This window comes from Podarcis bocagei (genome assembly GCF_964188305.1).
Source record: "Podarcis bocagei genome assembly, chromosome: 10".
Taxonomy (NCBI): domain Eukaryota; kingdom Metazoa; phylum Chordata; class Lepidosauria; order Squamata; family Lacertidae; genus Podarcis; species Podarcis bocagei.
The window spans coordinates 49570625-49593244 of record NC_138135.1 but is presented as its reverse complement, the minus strand read 5'-3'; the positions used below and the strand labels follow the sequence as shown (position 1 = coordinate 49593244).

At 40.5% G+C, this 22620-nt stretch overlaps 1 protein-coding gene across 4 annotated transcripts in view; it reads left to right on the top strand.

Annotated features, from left to right (window-relative positions):
- The window catches only part of MSRB3 (methionine sulfoxide reductase B3), a 61065-nt gene that overhangs the window by 27319 nt on the left and 11126 nt on the right, over positions 1-22620 (top strand). For all 4 annotated transcript variants that reach the window (XM_081211846.1, XM_081211847.1, XM_081211844.1 and 1 more), the window contains one exon: positions 2913-2941. In XM_081211846.1, the coding sequence (XP_081067972.1) occupies positions 2913-2941 (29 nt within the window). The remainder of the gene's footprint in view (positions 1-2912; positions 2942-22620) is intronic.

Below are 22620 nucleotides of genomic sequence, written 5' to 3'. Positions count from 1 at the left end.
TGAGGATCAGGCAGTTAGGGGTTTCTTCTGCACCTCATTTGACATGTCATTGTGGGGCATGGTTTTCACCTTTCGCAGGGCAATGGGCTGGGGTGGAGGTATGTGGTAGATCAGGCATAGGCAAACTCTGGCCCTCCAGATGTTTGGGACTACAATTCCCATCATCCCTGACCACTGGTCCTGTTAGCTAGGGATGGTGGGAATTGTAGTCCCAAACATCTGGAGGGCCAGAGTTTGCCTATGCCTGTGATAGATGTCTAATTTAGCTAATTTTATTTTTGTTTCATCACAACTTGGCCTCTGGACTAGTGGTGAAGGAAGAGCCAGTTAGAAGTAGGACAGAAGAAATGTAACAGGATTCGGTAAGGGAATTTAGCAAAGCTGGCAGTGTCTATTTGATACTTAACTGGTTTACAAAATAACAAATATATATGAAAAACTGTGGTACAGTGCAATGCAATATTAAGCAGAACTACAATGCAGTGCAGTAGAATAATAAGTTTAACCCCCTCTGTTCACCAACCCTGCCTATCTGCCAACCCCCTCTACCTTCAACTATTATCCCCTCAAAGTTTCCCTATGCATTTGACAAGAATGGGCACAATCCAGCTGCCTTTTGTCTGCTCCCTACCACTTTGCCCACATGCTACCCCCTGCACAGGAGCTGCTTGCCACCAGGGGTGACAACTTGAAAAAAAAAATCGGGGGGGAGGTAAGCCCTGCCCCACATTATTGATCACATGATGTGGTGCATGCACACCATTTGAATGACAATTCCCATTAACTTTGGGGTCCCTGCCCCCCCCTCAAATATTTTATGGGAGGCAAAGACCCCTCAGCCCCTAGGTGTTGGCTCTAATGCAAACCACCAGCCACTTTTCCCCATTGGCAGCCATCGGCTTTCTTTTGTATAAAGTATAGAGGTATATATTTGCTTTCACAGCAGGATCACCCCCTAAAACTCTGCCTATGGCATCTGCCTATATACTAATAATGGCTCTATTAAGTTGTCAGTCCTCATGTTGCAAGTGTGACAGCACTAGTTAGGCATATTTGTTTAGGAAATATCTGATACACAAATGGGAAATGATGTAGCCTGATTTGAATCAAAATTGCCCTGCTTGTGGGAGAGCTTACAAAACGAATTCTGCGGGGCTAGTACAGGAAAATGTCCTGTGGATTGTGCCCAAAAGAAACAAAAGTTGGCAGTAAGATTGCTGTCAGAATTCTTTTTTTATTATTATTATAAAAAATACACTATTTATACCCTCAGAGTAATGTGTGAAATTTATGGCTATATAGCAGGCTCACTGAGTTCTGTATACCCACTCACCCGTTCGTGGCCTTGAGCAGGCAATATTCTCTTTACTGGAAGGGTGTTCACTTGTAATGGAGATTAATGCTTTGATTCATGTTGCTGGTGCACTGTTCAGTACTATTAGAATATATTTTTGGCTAAAAATCTTTGCTTCTTTTCCCACCCTTTGAACATAATGAGGGTTTCTGAGTGGAACAAAGCAACCATTTTCCATATATACTGCCCCTTTTTTCCCTTGGCTTTTCTGACTCTTTCCATCGCCATCTAATGACTTATTCCAGTTAACTTGAAGTTATGGGTTTAAAAAAATAAATTTATAGTGCTTTGCACTAATTTGTTTTTGGGTGGGGGATTTTTATGTTTAACACAGAACAGTTTGCAATTGTTGCTTTGGTGAAAGACCTGTACAACTCCCCAAAGCGCACCAATGTCTTCTTGTGGGTTCAAGGAATCTGATATTTCCTACGTGGCTTGGGTGCACTTCCCTATATTCCTTAGGGCAGAGGTGGGAAATCTGTGGCACCTCCAGGTTGTGGGTCTCCCATCAGCCCCAACCAGCATGGCTTGTGGTCAGGGATGTTGGGGGTTGTAGTTCAACAATATTTGTAGGGCCATAGATTCTCCATCACCACCTTAATAAATACCGCTACAGAAATAACAGGCTTTAGGAAGATTCCTACCAATCAGCACTTATAACTTGCTGTGGCAGGGTGTGTGCGTGTGCGCATATGTGTATAAACACTCACACACACACCACTGATGGTTAATTTGTGATATAATTCTGGCTAGAGTATGCCCACTAATTGGTTTGAGAGTTAGACCTAGACAATGCTTCTTATAGCTGTTTCTTTGGATAGGACTAGTCATAGGGTTAATTCTGCTTGACAGCACTTCAGCAGCATCTTGAAAGCAATTACCCAACTTGCGTTTTCCCACAGCTGAATTGAGAGCTTCAAAGGCTTCTGAGTTTAGAACTATCATTAAGCTATATCTGAAACATGATGTTCCCACAAAGGCTAATTTCCCCTCTGTTCCCCACTCCTCCCACTCATTATTAAATCTACAGCCTACTGGGTTCTTTTGTGGTATGCTAAACACATAAGATATCATGTAATAAACAGGCAAAATTGGTAGTATAGAATGGGCATGGTAATTGTATGTTTTGTGTGTACTAGTCTCTTGTTCTCTGGGTTTTCCAGCCTTCTCTGTTCTTAAGGGAAACAACCATTTATTTACTGAGGGGACAGATTAACATGCACATTGATTAAAACCATCTTATGATGCTTTCCAAAGAAATAAATCTGATAAGTGGGATGATAGAGGATAAATGACATGCTGTTTGTAACTCTCACAATGTATTTCTTCTGTTTTTAACTTTATGGAGAGGGGTTGTGGGGTTTTTTGTGTTCTGTGATTATTGATCAAGGTTTCTAATGTAAAAATACACTGAGAATATGTTTAGGAACAAATGTGTTTACAGATGAGGTGCATTAATATAGAAATTTGCTATTTGTACTTCAGTCATGGGTTTCTCATGACATAAACAGTTCTTTATCATTAAAGGATTCCCCCCCCCCTTCTCTCTCTATTTTAGATCAGAAACAAAGTTTGACTCCAATTCAGGTATGTTTAGGTTTACATTTTTATGTTGACTGTATGCTGTTTTCATGTTGTTCCCCAAAGAGTAATTTATCAGTTCAAGTGCAGTCTTAACTTTAAACAGTCTGGAACAAGCCAATCTTTTGAATAATCTCAGGTTTCAGATTGCCTTAAACAGTGCTATTATTGTGAATGGCAGTGCTTTTATTCCTTTCATGGCTTCAAGTCTTTTTAATTTTACTCTTTTATGTTAAAATGATTGCAAGGAAACCATGTCAGTTCTGCATTAGGTTTTGAATGATATAGCAGGCTGGGAGAAGTGGACTTTGGGAATATTGACTGTTTTAAAAGGATATTTTTCTTCCTGGAGGACAAAGCTATTTCACGGGCATGAAGTCTGAGCAGCCAATACATCAGGAAACAGGTTATTTGTCACCAAATTTTCATGACATGTCCATGTATACTTGCATGCCAGACAAGGCTATAGATTTCTCTCTAGGTGGTTAATTTAAATGTCTGTTTCTTTTAGATATATAAGAAATATTGATGTCATAGGCTCTAAAAAGCAGAACATTCCAAAAGTTAATTTAAATTGAGCAGGAGAAAGTATGCATTCTAGCAAACTGGCTGACTTTCTTAAATCAAGGGTGGTGGTAGAAGAATCTGAGTTGCATTTCCTTCAGCACAGTTTAATGGTAAAATCTTCTTTCCTGCTGAGAAGTTGAAGTGGCTTCCCTATAATTAAAGCTCTCTGAATTCTTTGACAGAGGCTTTCCATTTAGATTTTTCAGTGATTGTGTTTAGCCTTACTATGAGAATTATCAGGCAGCAGCACCTTGAAACAGTTTACTTGTGTCTACATGTGTTAATTCAGAACTGAGAACACTGTGCTATATCTTATATACAATATGTAGAACAGACTTGCCCAGTTAAAACAATAAATCTTTGTAATGCTGCTGTAAATTCATTGCATTTTGTGCCCAAGGGGTGAGTTAGCGCTGCATAATAGCCCTTAATTATGGGAAGGATCCCTAGATCTGTGGAGATCTGAATCTTCAGCCATCACAAGAACTCTGAAATTCTGGAATATGGCTGTAGACAAGGGACAGGCATAGCCAAACTCTGCCCTCCAGATGTTTTGGGACTACAACTCCCATCATCCCTGACCACTGGTCTTGTTAGCTAGGGATGATGGGAGTTGTAGTCCCAAAACATCTGGAGGGCCGAGTTTGCCTATGCCTGACCAGGGATGTGGAAGAAGTCATGGCCCTCTCAAAGTTATTGAATTCTAATTCCCATCAGGCCCAGCCAGCATGGCCAATTGTTAGGGATGATAGGCACTGTAGTCCACAGCATCCAGAGGACTGCCAGTTCCCTACCCCTGATTGCCAGGCTTTATAGCCTTTAGTGTATATGTGCATATCTTACTGGGAAGTACACCTGAAACATAGCTATGCATCCTTACCTGTTCTTGCAGCCCCCTTCTTATAATTATGTGGTTGTAGTAGTAGCTGCTACAACATGGCTGTTTCCTTTGACATTAAGGTAATGAAGAAACCCCAGGGCAGTAGACAGTAGATGGAAGAGATGCATAGTAGCTTCTTCAAACATGGCCTATGGTCTTCCATGATACTCAGCAGGGCACAAGACCATCTTTACCTGGGGGTGTAATGGGTGCGGGGCACCCGGGTGCCGAATTCTGGGGGGCTCGAGGCGCCCGCCGTTGAAACCACCTAAGCTCTTAACTATCTACCTGTTATGAAATAATGAATCATTTTGATCAAGCTAGAAAAACAAAATACATATATACCCAGGTATTACCGAAATGTTTCACTAAAGGACTCTCGACTTTGTGTGCTCATTTAGCCAAGATGGCTGCACCAGCGGCTGCGCTTGTCGTTCACAACAGCGGCGCTTGTCATTCACAATGGGCACGCGAAATTAACTCTTACATCAAAATATTGTGTTATGTTTTGTATTGAGCTGCTATGCGGCAGCGGGGTCAGTGGCACCTTTGACACAACTGATGTTTCTCCTAAGTAGGTGCCTAAACAATACTTATAAGTTTAAGTGTGGTGGTGTTGTATACTTAAGTATAAGTGTATTGTAAATAAATGAGCAGATAAAAAAGTTTGTTTCTTTTTCCTCCCTTCTTTCGTAAATAAGAGATAAGGCGTAAGCATGGTGTCTGACATAAGCATAATAAAAGTTAATTTGGGGGCTAAACTAAATCTAGGGGTGCTGGTCGGATCTTTGCACCCCGGCGGTGCATATGCTGAAGACAGCGCTGGCAGGGTAGGTGGTAGCTGTATTGCAGTTATTCTGGTGCCTCCACAATGTACAGGAAGAAGTGGGCTGGAGACCACATTTAGGCTTTATCATAAGATATGGAATATGCTGGAGAGAGAGAGACAGAGAGAGAGATGCTTATTATCATTGACCTCAGAATTGTGGGAATATCCTAGCAGGTTTTCTCAATTCCTGGATAGAATATGACAATTTTGATGAATAAGTCTACTTGTTGTACTTTTTCTTGGGTCTGCTATTACAATTTCTAGCTCATTTAATTAAAGAGGCTCATTTCTTGAATACTGTTTTTGTTGCTCTGCTTCTGAACACTAGTCTAGAGCACACATTTTCTCCTTCCTTGGACAATTCCCTCTGTTGGAGAGGAAATGTATTTGGAAAACCCATTTATAAGGCACAAATAGCTTGATAATTTCTGTGATTTTTTTATTTTTGTGTGGTGAAAATAACATGAAGAATTACACAGATTTATTTCCTTGTAATAAAAGCAGAGTCTGGCATGCAGTTATGAAAGGACCAATTTATTAATTTCAGCTACAAAATCTGGAAACCTCGTACAGGGCTGAAAGACTGAGGAAAACATTGTCTATGCAACATGAATTTGAACCGAACATTTAACTTCAAAGTGAAACAAAAATTTAAATTAATGTTTGATATTCATCATGCAAACGGCTATAACATCTGTACAGAAATGCACATTCTTCACTTTGATGACCAGAAGTTTATTTACTTTAGTAACACTGTAATCTTTTGCTGAAAGAAATTTGTCACTCAATGTAGATACTCTTGTGTAAGAAAACAATTATATTATTTTCTGTTTTTGAAACTTAGTGTCATAGAATAAACTGATGCATAGATTAAAATGTTGCACTATACTTTTAACTTTAAAGAGGTAAGAAATTGAACTAATCGGCATTTCATAAATAGCTGATTGAAGGGAAAGAGGTACTTCTATGGAAATCCATCTTGCCTTGTGGGGAAAAGATTTAAGAGAACAAAGAGTAGTTGCTGGCAAGCAGGAATCACGCTAATATTCTCTAGTAATAACAATAACAATAAATAATAATTTTATTATTTACACTGGGCTGAGGCCGTTTAGGGCTTTAAAGGTCAGCAGCAACACTTTGAATTGTGCTCGGAAACGTACTGGGAGCCAATGTAGGTGTTTCAGGACTGGTGTTATGTGGTCTTGGCGGCCACTCCCATTCACCAGTCTAGCTGCTGCACTCTGGATTAATTGTAGTTTAAGGGTCACTTTCAAAAGGACTGTGTCTCATATATATTGTACTTATGATGTTATTAATGCTTTATTATTTATTCCAGTAACATCTTCTGTCCAGTATTCTGCAACTTATATAGGTTGGCTTCATATGTGCAGTTTGGGTTTCCTTGTGCGTGATGAGAGAGATATCTTTCTTTAGTAGCATTATCTATCTCAAGTAATGTGCTGAAGCTTCCAGAGCCATTGGACAGCAGGGAGTGCATTGCTTCCAAGAGACCACAGTGGAGAAACAAGTGGTGCAGTTCTTACAGTGGAGTTCTGTGTTTGTTTACTTGGATGTATGTCACATTGTGCCAGACTATGAAAGAAAATGTTTATTTAGTTTTTGACGAATGCATCTCTACTTTGATCAGAATTTCACTATGTTAATGATGATATATGTGTCTTCTTCCTTCTTTGGCGACCACTCATAGCTGAGTAAGATTGTCTTCCACGAACACAGTTTTAACGGTATGTCCCTAGGTAACTGTGGAGGCCAGTTCTGGATCCACACGTCCTTCCACAGTGGGGACATAGGTTTCCAGGCAGGAATTGATCATGGTGAGGGTTTGCCAAATGTGCCTTCCTCTTAGCTTGTTTCTCTCTTTCGTCCTGAGTTCGAGTCTTCAAAGTCTTCATGGTCTTCAAAGTCCATGACACTTTTGGTAAAGGCTGTTCTCTAGTTGGAGTGCTCGCAGGCCAGTGTTTCCCAGTTGTCTGTGTTTATACTACTTTTTTTTTAGATTTGCCTTGAGACTTTAAACTTCCTTTGTTGGTCACCAGCATTACGCTTTCCATTTTTAAGTTCAGAATAGAGTAGTTGCTTTGGAAGACAATAATCAGGAATCCAAACAACATGACCAGTCCAACGAAGTTGATGTTGAAGAATCATTGCTTCAGCACTGGTGATCTTTGCTTCTTCCAGTACACTGGTATTAGTTTGCCCATCTTGCCACGTGAAGTTGTTGTGTAAGTTCAATTCTGCCCACTTTACAGACTTCCACAGGTCAACTGGCTTTGTTGTTTTTCATTTGGTTAATAGCTGTACACAGCTCTCCCAGATTTGGAGATACTGCAAGCTCATCTCTAATTTGTTTTTGTGGAATTTGTGAGTGGACCTCGGCAGCTACGGGGCAGTTGCGGTTAAGGAGATGCTGGTAATGTTCCTTCCAGTTCAGTTCAATAACTTCTTTATATTTTAGAAGTGTAGTACCATCTGTTGAGTGTAGGGGGCATATGCCATGATTTATTGGGCCATAGATGGTCTTTGTGGCTTTAAAGAAACTCTGTGCATCATGAGTGTTGGCTAAGTACTGGATCGCTTGAACTTTTTAAAAAATAATAATCCACCAGGTGTTCTTTAGTTCTCTGGTTCTTCTTTGAACCTCAGACATAGCGTTGGCATTTTTCTTAGTGGTGCAGTTTCTACCTCTTTGCCAGATCTGAAAGGCCTTCCTTTTCTTGTCAGTAATGCGTTCAATCTCAGTATTGAATCTCATCAAACCAGTTCTAGTGTTTCTTGGTTTGGTATCCATTAGTTTGTTCACAGGCTGCAATAATGGATGTTTATAACTTAGTTCAGTGTTCCTTAATGTTATCAGGGAACTCCAAAAGCAGGTTGTCCTTACAAGTCATATGGAGGCAATCCTGCTTAATAGGATTTGAAGAGCTTGAGTGTTCATTTTGCGCCTTGGTTTCCTCCCTTGAAGCCTGCGTTGAGGTATAACCTTGATAGCCATCGTGGTATGTATTAATTGGTGATCTGTCCAGCAGTCGTTGGCACTCGTCATAGCTCTGGTAAGGAGCACATTATAGCAATCTTCAGCTCAATTACATAGTCTAAGAGGTGCCAGTGGTCTGACCGAGGGTGCTTCCATGATATATGCAGAAGTATGCTCAAGTGAGTTCAGTGGAACTTACTGCAAAGTAAGGGTCCATAGGACTGCATTTTTGTTGTGGCATAAGTGCTTGTGAACTGGAGTCCACTTAGAGTTAACCTACATACAGGTGCAAAGGCCAGGAACTATACAGCATAGAAATAGGCTTGTGGTATTTCTGTGCAGAGTTCATTTTTATGCAAGATAAGAACAGAGTGACCCATTCACAACAGCAGTGCTTGGTACTGTTTCCATAATATTGTTGTGAATAGATCACTCTGTTCTTTACTTGTAGATGTTTGGGCTCTACATAGAAATATGACATATCTCTTGTTATCCTTTGCATTTTTCTGTACCTGAAACCTTTTGTCTGAATCCCAGACATGACTACTTGGCCCTATTGTGTCCAGCGAGGCTTACTCTCAGACACATTGATCACACTGGCTACAACCCTCCTACTTCACAATGTGGGTGCTTTTTTATACTCTCTTGTGTGACTGCAAAATTAATCTCCATACCTTTTAATGAAAAATCAGGATCTTGTTCTGAGATCTGAGAGCTCAGGGTGGAATATATGGATAAAATTAACAATATAATATCCCAACCATCTCTTTATTATTAGAACTAATAATGTCAGTTCTGGGATGCAGATGGGGATCTACCTTTAAACAAAAATGTGGCATGGATTGATAGGTTTCTTGGGGTCCTCAGCCCTTTCATGTATTTTTAGACAATAGGGATGTGTGGCATAAGGTGTGGAAATTTGAATCTTCAAGGCCTGTTTTGATTCTCACATCTGGACAGGCTTGCAAGGTGTTTTGAAGGCCTTCTGTGAGAACTTTGCCTTGCTGGTGTTTGGAAATCAGGCATTTCCCCTGAAACAGATTGTCTTGATGGCTCCTCACCCTCTCCCCTGCGGAGATGTGGACTGTGTGTTACCTCTTCAGTAGTTTTATAGAGGGAATCCTACTGAGTGCACCTGGCATTTATGGACAATTACATCAGGGGCATGTGCAAACCTTTTGGTATGCTTGAGTTTTTCAAGGGATGGAAATGCATCACTCCTTTTTGGTTCGTAGAGGAGCTTGTGCCTAAGAAATGAAACCGTTTCCCATAGTGGAAACAAGTGTGCAAAAGAACTGAAGCCCAAGAAGAGAATCTTGAAAGATGGGCACCAACTTTGTGAGCATGTGAAAAGTTTAGAAGATGGTTACATGTGGATGGCATGGAGATGCTCAAGAGATGGTACTGGGGCCAGGCCACTTAGTTTCTTCTGAGTCCCCTGTAGGACAGAGTTCTCTAGGGTGAAGGCTTATAAAGGAGAAACTTGAACACTAACAAATCACAGTTTCCTTTGGAGCCCTTGCAAGTGGGTACAGAGTAAGTAAACTGAGGTTGTGAGCAAAATACAAAAATTGAGAACACCAAAAACTGAACCGAACATCAGTTCTAATTGGAGATTCCTCTAAAAGTGTGTGTGTGAGAGGTTGTAATTGGGGGTGGGGAGCACTGTTCTCTGGTGCATCTTTTGCCTTTTAAGGATACCTATTTATCTATTTATCTTTACCTATGACCCGCTTCCTTATTTGTAAATAATACTACTTGCTTTTGGCGAACCATATCTGGTCTACTGGACCAGGAGCGTACTAATTCCATCTGTACAGTGGAACCAATGGAGTGGTTGCGCCATTTTCAATCTTTGTTCTATGACCAGGAAGCCCAACATTACAAACTATGCATTCAACTGGAGGACCTACCTCATTGGCCAGCAGTAACTGCGAAGGAAGTTGAGAATTTAATCGCACAATTAAAGAACAACAAGGCCCCAGGGAATGATTACATCCCTGCCGAACTTCTGAAGTCCAACATTGGCTGGTGGGCCCCCCTGTTGGCGTCTTTATTTTCTTGGATCGACTCAACGGGTTTACTCCCAGATGGTTGGACTGAGGCAATAATTATCCCAATCTATAAAAAAGGACCCATGACAGATCCGGCGAGTTATAGACCAATCAGCCTTCTGCCTATACCCAGCAAACTATATGCCAAACATCTTTATACCAAGCTAACTAGCTGGCTGGAAACCGAAGCTATTCTAGCGGAAGAGCAAGCGGGTTTCAGGCAAGGCAGATCCACCATAGACCATTGCTTCACCCTAGCCTATTTAATTGACAAATATGCCAAAAAATCCCGTGGGGTGTTATATGCAGCCTTTATCGATCTAAAGGCTGCTTTCGATTCAATTCCACGTGTAAGACTTTGGGACAAATTGAGCACCTCTAGCATAGACAAAAGACTATTATTTCTGATCAGCTGTTTATACAAAGACACGGTGCTGCATGTAAGAACTTCGTTAAATGGCCATCTTATAGGACCAGTTCCTGTCAGTAAGGGGGTCAAGCAAGGTTGCATCCTGGCCCCAGTTCTATTCAACATCTACATCAATGATATGGTTAACTGTTTGTCATCTCCGGACTTCCACGCCCCCAAACTGGCTGACAAAGCAATATCAGTGCTTTTGTACGCTGACGATGCGATACTCCTATCTCGAACAAGAATAGGTTTAAATAGGCTCATAGGTGAATTCTCAGCATACTGTAGAAGAGAGCAACTTGCAATAAACTATCAGAAAACCAAAATCATGGTTTTTGCAAGGAAACACAGACAGTACAGCTGGAGGATGGATAACCAGACAATTGAACAAGTCAAAGCCTTCAAATATCTGGGTATCGTTTTCCAGTCGACCGGGTCCTGGGATGTCCATCAAAAATGTGCCAAAGAAAAAGCTGCTCAAAGCATCAAGATGCTGTCCCGCTTCTTCTATACGAAGGGGGGCAGATACATCCCAGCAGCCCTTGAAGTTTTTCAAGCAAAACCTCTGGCGCAGTTACTGTACGGGGCGCAAATCTGGACGGGGATCCATTGCTCCAGTCTTGAAACTGTCCAGTCCAAATTTCTAAGACAGATACTCGGTGTCCCCTCCTGTGTTCCAAACGCAGCATTACGACTCGAGGCCTGCCTTCCATCTGTGGAAACTCGGACCTGGCAGAGAACATTTAATTATTGGCTTCGTCTTAATCTGAATCCTCCTGGTCTACTGCCGCTAGTAATGCAAGACCCTCACAAAAGCAAGTGGTTTAAAACTGTGCAGCAAAAACTCCTTACATGCGGTCTGCACTCACAGTCCCTACTATCAATGGGCCTCATTAAAGCAAAGAGTCTAATAGGCCAGCGCCTGAAAGACATTGAACGACAAAACAACCTGACTATCTTAAAGAAACTGTGCCCATGGTATACCTATTTTCCCCCTTCTCATTTTGATTCTCCAGCTTCATATTTGTCTAAACTAACCATCCCAAAATACAGACGTGCCTTTACATTGGCTAGATGGGATGTTCTTCCCTCTGCTGTACTCGAAGGTCGTTACCAAAAGACTCCATTTGAAAAACGACTCTGCCCATGTGGAGATGGTAACACGGAAACAGTGTCCCACGTCCTTCTTACTTGCCCCCTTTATAAAGACCTAAGGAATGAGATTATTACTCCACTCATTCTCTCCAACCCCGGCCGTTCACCAGACATTACACTGTATTTTCTATTATCTGATACGGATAGTCAGATAACAGAGAAGGTCGCGAGGTACATCGAGAGAGCTGCGAAATTGAGGGCCACCATCTGAGTGACAGACCTGTTCACCCGACGGACCTCCTTTTGCCTGTTCTTTTCTTCCTTTTATCCCTATTCTCACTTTTAACTCTTGTACAGCTGTGGCCTGTTGGCTTTGCTAATAAAGTTTTGAATTTGAATACAAACATTACAAAGGCACTAGAGCTCTGCAGCTGGACTTCTGGATTCTGCACGCAGGTCTGATGCTGTCTCACCTTGTATGTTGTTTCTTTATATTGGAAAACCTTATTTAATGAGTAAAGGAAGTGAAGATAATGGACGCTGATGGGTGAAATCTGAAGACCTTTTGGTAACTGTGATGTGTTTAACTGTGGTTTGAATTAAACAGTCTTCTTCCAGCTGCTGATATTCACAACATTTCTGACAGCTAACTATACATCACACATTCTCATGTCTATTTAATCTAAACATTACTGTTTTAAGGAGAGTCCAGAACTAAAACACAGTGCCGGAAGCAAAGTAACAATTTAGCACCTCCACCCTTAACACATTTATTTGCAAGCAATTCACACTGATTTCATTGGAATCCATTTCCAGGTAATTGTGCTCAGAATCTCAGCCTAATGTGATATGGACCTCAGTTCTATGCTCAGTATAACCCGGTTCTCATTCAGGTAGTAAACCTATGCATGGGGTCTCCCACTTGAGGCAGCAGGTGGGGGCTCATATGGCTGCATAAAAATTTACCTCGATGGCCAGGAGCCCTTTCAGCCAGAAACCTTTGAGCTGAAAGACCTAAGGACAGTTCACTTTGAGCCAGATTCTCCTGGTGCAATGCCAAGGGTCTCATTTTCTCTAGTGCTTGCTTGCCAGCATATGAAATGCACCAGGCAGGAGTTGAAAGAGGGGCTTTGAGTCCTCTTCTAAAGCTCTTCAGTCTTCAGGAAGGGGGCAGAGCCTGGGAGGGGGTAGTCAGGCCCAGGAATAAGGATCCCTTGAAGCTAAGAACATGTTGGAACTAGTCATGTGCTCTGTGTGATCTGTCCAGAGTACTGAAGGACTCGCTGCAGATTTTCCTTTCCTTTCGGTTTAAGGATTATTAATCTCGACATGTAGACCCTGGCTGTTTTTTTGCCTGCTTTTCATTTCTGCTCCAGACAGTTCTGTTGGACTGCTTCCTGCCAACTCTTCCCAGTCTTGGCAGGCTAGGACACTCCTTAACATCCAGCATTTTTGTTTTCTGAGAATCATGTAAACCCTCACCCTGACTGCAGTCAGAAGTAGTCCAGCAGACACATAGGTTTACTACTTCAGTAAGAGCTAAACTTTACTAAGGAAAAGTCTAGAGACAGTTTTATAAATGATGGTGTTTTAAATTATTCCAGGTGAATAAAGCTAGATGTGATTTTGAGGATCCTTGTTTCACAGCTCTTTAAATTTATTTTAAAAGTAGCCCTTGAAGCAACACCATGGCACCATGGTGTCCCCCCCCATCCCATTTTCCTGATCTGAATTTGGTCCATTACATTGTGAAAAACAGTACAGGAGAAAATATTTTTAACTCTGCCCTTAGCAGCATGGCGCTGCTGATCTGGAGGGGAGGACATGGACCAACAGATTCACATTACAAGGAAGGGGATTCCTGCTAAACACTGGAAAGAACTTTCTGATGGCAAGGGCCATTTGACAGTGGAGCAGACCCCCTCAGAAGATGACACTCTCCTTTTTAAGCAGTGGTTGTATGGCCATCTGTCAGGGATTCTGTCACTGTGATTTCTGCATTCCAGGGAGTTGGACTCTGTGATCCTTGGTGTACCTTGCAACTCTACAATTCTATAACTTTGGGGATCCCATGACAACTTCTTAAAGAAAGTTTAAAAGACTCCCCCCCAAAAAAAATCCACTTATGGGTTTCTAGTGTCTCATACAGTTGGCCCTGAGTTTCCAATCTGAGATCCACCATCAAATTAATTAAGATTCAGAAGACCATATGGAAGCTCACAATTTAAATATCCAAAGTTTTGTGAGGGGATTAGAAAGCAAGCACATTCCTAGATGATATAGAAGCATATTTCTATCACATTCGTACACTACTTAAGTGTCCTTGTCTTTTTGTGTGTCAGCAGTTGGGGATTAATTTTGCATTGGCTTCAGAAGCCGTACAGTAGCCAAAGAAAAGCCTATGACATGACACTTCTAACCTTTGGTTACATGGCTTCTGCTCTCCTGGATTTCTGAGCAAGCGTGCGAGTGCTAACTTCCTCTTTCATTATTGCAAATAATTGCATCATTCTGTTTATAGCACAGGTGCTATGCAGCAGCTACTGCATGGCTCCCAGGTTATCTGATTCCACCATTTGTATGATCTTTTTCCGTGCATGGATCAATGAGTAGTTTCTCAGGCAGTCTTGGCACTGTTTTAGGCTGTAATCCTAATCCCATTTACCTGGGAATAAATCCCATTGAATTCAATTGGATTTACTTCTAACCAGACATGGTTTGGATTCCACTCTTAGTTGTCACATTTTATTGGCAGTTGGAATTTACAGTTATTATATTTTGTGTTGTAGCCCAGCCTGGGATCATGAACTGATGAAGGGTGAGACAGAAAGGGAAGCAATAACAACAATAATTTATACTTAATTGGACCCAGGACATCTTCCCTATATTTCAGTTATCCTACCAGTTTTACCACCATCACAAATAAACTCCCTGAATCGAAAAGCTACCAAGGGTGGAAGTTTCCTTGTGAAAGAGATAAAGGCCAATGAAAATTGGCTCAGGTTGGTCTGATTTCCTGCTGTATTTCAATTCTTGCTCCCCTGCACTAAATTCATCAACCTCCTTTCCTAGCGACAATAGCTCATTAGATTAGTTGAGTATTCATGGAGATTTTCATCTTCTGAGTCATACAACTCCTTTATTCCCTAAAGAATTTCTTGTGTAAGAAAGGAATTTCATGTCTTTGTAGTTTTAGCTGGGTTTGTTGAAGTAGTTTCTGAAGTTTTCTTGTAATACCTGGGGAGCCAGGTCACAGATTTACTCCCGTTTCTCAAGAAAATTGATCCCTTTTGGTGCCTCTCCCATGGTGGTTTTATTCAGATATTTTCTTAATCTTTTTAACCTCTTCCTTTCAATAACATCTTCACTTGGCTGCTTAGCGTGTTTCCCAGAAGCTAGATGTGCATATTTTAGTTTAATTCTTTGAATGAACCAAAGTCATTTACTATTAGTATGTGGCTTCCAGGCTTGTCCCATCAGGTTTCCATCACTCACTTGTTATATAAGAGAAAGCTAAAGTTACAACTATATTGGCCCATTTAGCAATTGGTGAAGAATGCTTTTATGCCCATTATGCACACTCTTTTTCTCCTTCATGACATTTTTCAGGGAGGGGGGAGCAGATAAAATTCAGATAGGTCGGAATACCAGAATTTTAGTGTGTTTTTCTTTGCAAGGCTGAGTGATTTGAGGATGATACATCTTGACATGTGAGTTCCGGAAATGTATGGAGTGATTGTAATGTGAGCAAGGCTGGCTTATGCAAGGAATTTTTCATGGATGTATATCTCCGGTTGTATAAGGTGACTGCACTTAGCTGTTATTAGTTATCAGTTGTGTGATATATTTTGAACATCCTTGAGTTTGAGATGATCATGCTACAGGTAACAATATTTCCAGATGTACTTTTAACCCTCTGTTGAAAGTGCCGATAGAAAAATTTACTGTATCAATCTGGTTTGGGGCTCAAATATACCCCAAGAAAGCCATAAAAATAAAATAACTGAGAGAAGATATTAAGCATGATACCATATGCAAGAATGATAGTATGCCTTTGCAGAAAAATGTCATTTTCCAGCAAAACAAAAGGGGGAAAAATCATTGGGTCAACTGTATCTCAGCTACAAGAACAGGGTGTGATCCTATGGGTTATCAAAAACATATTATACCCTTAACATACATATAACATAACAGTTACATAAGTATAACTGCAATAATCATGTCTTGCAAATTACTTGTAAGAAAAATAACAAAGCTCACAGACCTTGCAACCAACCATACTGTTCAAGTCACTAACACACAATTACCACACTTCACACCTGCATGAGTAGGAGGTACAAAATGGGTTGCACGAAGCACGTCGTTGCAGCCATTTTCTGTCACAGAGATGATATCCTGACTGATGGTATACTGGTGATCAGTTGTTTTATTCTGTTCAGAAGCCTGGAGGCTACTAATACATAACCCAGTGCAAATGCTGGCAATCAGCTGATTGTCCAGGCTTGCAGAGCGCTATATATCATTGTGATGTCAGGTGACTGATAGTTGTGTGGCCCGCCCACCTGTCAAACCTGACCTGTTTGGGAGATAAGGATCCCTCCTGCTGGCCAGCTAGACCCACTTTCACACCCCTGTTTCACACAGATCATTTTGTGCAAAGTAAAAGGTACCCTTTCCCCCTACTCCCATTCCAATACTTGGATGAAAGGCTGCTTTTTACTCTTAAAGAGCAGGCAGACTGTGTTATCTCTGATCTTGAAATGTCTCTCCTATTGGTTTTTGTTTTTTTACAAGCAGAGGAATTTTATCTCCTGATCAAATTAGGAGATAAAGCTGTAGGTGCTGGCAGGCCACTTCCTGCAGCTTGCTGGACCAGATCCAGCTGCCCCTGGACTGAAACCTTCCATGTTGTACATACCTGCACTCTCAGTAGATATTTGCAGGAAAAATCTAAGTCATCTGGGGCCAGAGAGCTTTAGGGAACAACTTCTCCCATATAAATCCTTCGTACAATAAGATCATTTCACGGGGCCCTAATTCATCAGAAGTTTGGGCCTGGTGTATACATACATGTGGGACACGGGTGGTGCTGTGGGTTAAACCGCAGAGCCTAGGACTTGCCGATCAGAAGGTTGGTGGTTCGAATCCCCACGATGGGGTGAGCTCCCGTTGCTCAGCCCCTGCTCCTGCCAACCTAGCAGTTCGAAAGCACATCAAAGTGCAAGTAGATAAACAGGTACCGCTCCGGCGGGAAGGTAAACGCCGTTTCCGTGCGCTGCTCTGGTTCGCCAGAAGTGGCTTAGTTATGCTGACCACATGACCCAGAAGTTGTACGCCGGCTCCCTTGGCCAATAAAGCGAGATGAGCACCGCAACCCCAGAGTCAGCCATGAATAGACCTAATGGTCAGGGGTCCCTTTACCTTTATACATACATGCAGCAAAATATAGTGGTTCACGCTGCAAGGTGATTCATCGGGCTGCGTTGTTTCTGAAGGCAGATAGAAGTTCACATTTCTTTTTAGAGCTCCTCTATATTAAAGAATCCCCTCAAGTAGAAAGCTAGCATGGCAATCAAAATATTAGGCTATAATCTTTCTCCCTCATGAGCTATTCTTCAATTGTAGGGAGTTTCCTATGTGGAACAGCATCAAGGGTTGTATCTACCGCCTTGGTACATGCGATTCTTCCAATGCAAATCTAGACTTAGCCACAGGTAGTAGTAATAAGGATCAGAGTATTCTTGTGGTAGCTGCTTCATCCCTGAGCAATTCCCTCTGAAAAAAGAAAACAGTGAAAGCTGTGTTGTTTGGGGTGGTTTACTATATCAAGAGTACTGTATTTTGTGCATGTGGCTGCTATACGTTCTATTTGTTTTTAATTGATACTGCCTATCTTTTATGTGCATATGTGTACGTATTTAAACAGTTTAAATTTAAGTTATTTTATACGGCTTTGGTGGATCTGCTTTCAGAACAAAAGGCAGGTTTTTAAGGTTGTTTTTTTAAAAAAAATCCATATGGAATTTTCATTCTCCTGTTTACACTTTTTTACAGATTCCTCTTTGAGTAGCCTCTTATAAGAGACTAATATTACTTGAATCAGATACAAACTGAAATGTTTGAATATGGGAATGGTATTACATACAAGTCTAGTGTTAATTTCTTATTTTTCATGGTTATTTTTTAAAAAAATCGGCTGAACCGAAAGCAGTTAAAACAACTTCAGTTGCAACAGATAATGTTCCCTTTCTTGAAGCTGCAGTTTAGTGGTGATCTATCTTTAAAAACCTACATTGGCCTGGATAAATTGATTTTCTTTCCCTATCAGCAGGTGGAGACAGGAACATAGACAATTGAACATGAGTCTTTTTATAGCACGCTTGCTAGCTTTCGTTTAAAAATGTAGGCAGTTGCCACCAGATGGAAGCATCTCCATGCTAGCTATTTTGAGATTTTTCTAAAGCTTCATAAATTGCTCCTTTACCTAAATTCTGCTAAGCCCTTCATGTGAATACAAGTTGTTTATTTGAACAGGTCCATCATGGGAATGAGTAACTAGCATTGTATGTGATAACTCACTTTTGGAATCCCTTCTCTGATGTGATACTGGGGCCATTAGTACATAACTCTGTAGAAACTATTCTGTACATTTTCATTTTCTTCACTCCTTCAGGGTAAGAACAGAAAAATGGATAAGATTTTAAAAAGCTTGATGATGTTTCATGTTTGACAATCGAAAAGAAACTGGGGAAAGAAATGTTCCTCCTTGCTTTGACCTCTAGAAGTAATCCAACTGCCGTAGATAAAGTTATACAATCTTCTTGAATAATTAGTGCAGAAAATTTATCCATTATTTTTTACACTATTATCATGTGAGGTGGCTTTTTCTTAGTGCCCCCATGATAGCTATCTTCTGTATTGCAAGTAGCAATGACTCATTTTCTTAATTTCTAATTAATGTGGTTGACTTCCATAATCAATCTTGACTACAGATGTCATCATCTACTATTCTCCCTTGTTAATTTTTGGGAACCACATTTGCTGAACTGTTAAACAAAAACAGTCAACTCTAGGGTTGCCATACGACCAGAATTTCCTGGACATAGCTCGGATTTGGTCATTGGAAACAGTGTCTGGGCGGAAATCACTTAAATGTCTGGGAAAATACAGGCGTCTGGCCACTTTAACCTTTTGAAATACAGTGGTACCTCGGGTTAAGAACTTAATTCGTTCTAGAGGTCCATTCTTAACATGAAACTGTTCTTAACCTGAGGTACCACTTTAGCTAATGGCGCCTCGCGCTGCCGCCATGCTATTTCTGTTCTCATCCTGAAGCAAAGTTCTTAACTCGAGGTACTATTTCTGGGTTAGCGGAGTCTGTAACCTGAAGTGTCTGTAACCTGAAGCGTCTGTAACCCGAGGTACCACTGTATGGTAACCCTTAATTGTTGGTTAATTGTTATTAAGGGTGTTGGTGGTAGTATGATTAGCAGGCAACATTGTCCATTGTATAGACACTCGCTACGGTACTTTTGTTTCTTTATCATCTCTCATCACCACACTTAAGAATTCGTTGGGTAATTATTCTTACTCAGTTTGCATGTTTCTGTCTCTGATGCTTAGAATTCAATTTGAGGTTGCAAAGCTGTGCACATATGCTTGAAATGATTCCCATGGAACTCACTGGGACTGCCTTCTGAATAAATATGTAATGGGCCACTTGGCTTAGGACCCAGCAAACACAGAGTATACACCAAACTCAGCCCCTTCCCCCTAGTTACCACCAGACAAGGAGTCAAATATTTCCACAAGGCTTCCCCTTATCAATCGGTTTCCAAATATCCCTGTGATTTCTCTAAGTAGCGAGTTCTATAGCTCCTACATGTTATATATTCCTTAGTGCAAAGAGAAAAGTAGCTGCTTCTTTAAAATTGCACAGGGTTCTCTGGGACAAAAGGCACTGGAAATCATGATTGTCTCTGCTAAATTAGAGGACAGTTGGTGAGTAAAGAACAAAGCATTTGAGAAGCTATATTTTTTGAGTTAGATGGGTTTCAAGTGATGAATCCATGTATTCTAAATGCTTTACCTTTGAATCAGTATGGCTAAGAAGTGCTTGACTTTGGCTACTGCATACACCTAGTGGCTGTGCAGTGTGATGGCAACATGCAAAAGAATCTAATGTTGCATTTATGTGAATGAGAAATTTACTTACAAAATTAGGTTTGTCATTGATTTGATTTAAATGATAGGATTTCATGTTTCACATGTGTTGTGTTGATAGGGTAGTGTAGACTAAGACTCAAATATCTGCAGAGGTGGTGTTTTATAGATGGTGTTTTAATATGGACAATATTAACTATAGAAGCTGCAGCAGTTTTATAGCATCCTGGAGCTAGTGAGTTATTCATTTAAAAAAAACATGGGCAGCGTGACAGGTTTTGTTTTGTTTTTCAGTTGAACTGCTTTTTGGGATAGTAACAAAAATATTGTTCAACACTGAATGTTTTTGGATTGAGGTTACCAGGTCACCAGTAAATTTTTAAAAACTATTTCATGCATTTTTAAATGGCACTTCAAAATTACAGCTTAGGGTTATACTTCTACACAGTGCCATTGGGATCCTTTGATATTTATGATCTACAACTGACTTACATTTTAAGTTCTATTTTCAAAAATCTTCCCCGTGATTTAAAGTAACACAAGAGATCAAACAGAAGTGGACGAGGCGAATATAATGCTTTCGTTGAAATGAAGCGGATTCCCCCTAAGCTGTAAAGTATGTAATTAATGGTAGAAACTTCACTCGCAAGATACAGTGGTACCTCAGGTTAAGTACTTAATTCGTTCTGGAGGTCTGTTCTTAACCTGAAACTGTTCTTAACCTGAACCACCACTTTAGCTAATGGGGCCTCCCGCTGCTACCACGCAATTTCTGTTCTCATCCTGAAGCAAAGTTCTTAACCTGAGGTAATATTTCTGGGTTAGCGGAGTCTGTAACCTGAAGCGTATGTAACCCGAGGTACCACTGTATTCCCTCCCAATAACAGGATTAGTGCATTTGTATAATAAATAGAATATTGGGGTGAACATAATTTTACTGTCACCAATTCTGATACATTTTGAAGACTGGCAGATGCTGGTAGAGTTTATTAAATATATTATAATTGTGACAGTATTGTATGTATTGATGTGTTTAATCTCTGAAAAGAATCAGAGTATATTTTCATTCCCCAAGGGTGTCTAAATTGCTCTTGTCAATCTCACTTTTCTGAGCAAACCACATGTAAAATCTTGCATTTTTAAGTCCCTTTTAAAACAAGTGTTATCCTACTGAGAACTGAGCCAAAGAAATGAATCCTGACAAACTATTTTTGTTAGATCTCTTAGCACATTCATCAGAAAGGGAAGTGAAGAAAGAAATATAATCCCTACAGTTTTTATTTCCTTATTATTGAAAGGAGAGAGAGAAAAATGGGATTTCCTCATAAAGTTTGAGATTCAGAAATGTAGCTACAATTTATGCAGGTTGTCCCCGCTCCCCACAAGTACAACTCCCAATTTTCCCTCCTTGTGCTGCTTCCAATGTTGTCAATTCATCTCCAGACATAAACTACCTCCATGTTCTTAGTCTGAAACCTCTCAAGGCAATTACTTTGCAGCATATTTTCCACTGGTAGCCATTGACAGTGCTGTTGCTGGAGAGATTAAGAACCTTGTTAGATCAGAGCAAAGGCGTCTCTAGCCCACCATCCTATTTCCTGCAGTGATCAACCAAATACCTTTGAGGAGCCAGCAAAGAGGGCAGGGACTGATGGATCACCTTTTTCTGTTTGATGCCAGACAGTTCCATCCCATTTTGTTGCTGTGGTTTTTTTAAAAGCTATACAAAAAGTCATGAACTTATGAAGGTCTTTGAGAATCCCATGGAGGAGGCAACAGTTATGTGCTCTCACTTGTCTTAGGTCATATTCACTTCAGGACTTGTGCCTCTTATCCAGCCGGTTCTTCAGCAAACCATGAGTCATCTCACAGATGAGCAGGCAAGCAAGCCATGGTTTGTTTCTCCCAAAGCTTATTTTGTTTTCTAGCTACTCTTGACTTGTGTTTTTGTAGCCTGACAAACAGTTGTGGCCAGGTGGTAAAACAAAGTATTGTTAAGCAAGGCTGTTGGGTTTGGACATAATGCCAAACCATAGTTTTTTTAAAAAAGCTATGGTTCATAAGATTAACCTGCTGGACTGAGTTTGCATATTAGTGCTTTCCTCACTAAATGTACTGGAAAATAGATTCACAATGAGACAGATTACATTTATATGGTCAATATGGATTCACTATTCTATATTTCCAAGCTATAATGCAGTCCATGCCTTGAAAGAGCAGTTGCCTTACTGACAAAGAAACTGAATAAGAAATAGAAAATGAATTTTTTTTTTGCAGTGGAGTATTTTCTGATAGTTCAGTACAATTTTTCAGCTGATTTCATGTTCATAATGTGGATGGGGTAATATATATATATATATTTATGCCTTTGCAGCGGAAAAAAGTAAGAGGCTGCAAGTAAGGGGGATGAGCAATTGATTATCAGTATCAGAACTGGAAAGAAACTCATCCATCTTCTAGTTCTTTTGAACAATATAACTTTTCCCATAAGACAGAGATTGCTCCAGTCTTTTCATTTCAGCCTTTGAAGTTTGCCTCTTGTGTGGTGAAGGATGTTCTCTTTGAGGATTTCTTCAGCACTGAACTAGTCTTCCTCCCCAAATGATAAAGGCATCCTTCTTCCAAAGTGCTGTTGTCAGTTTATAGCAATAAAGTACTGGTCCAAACCAGAAGCAATTATTAGGGATACT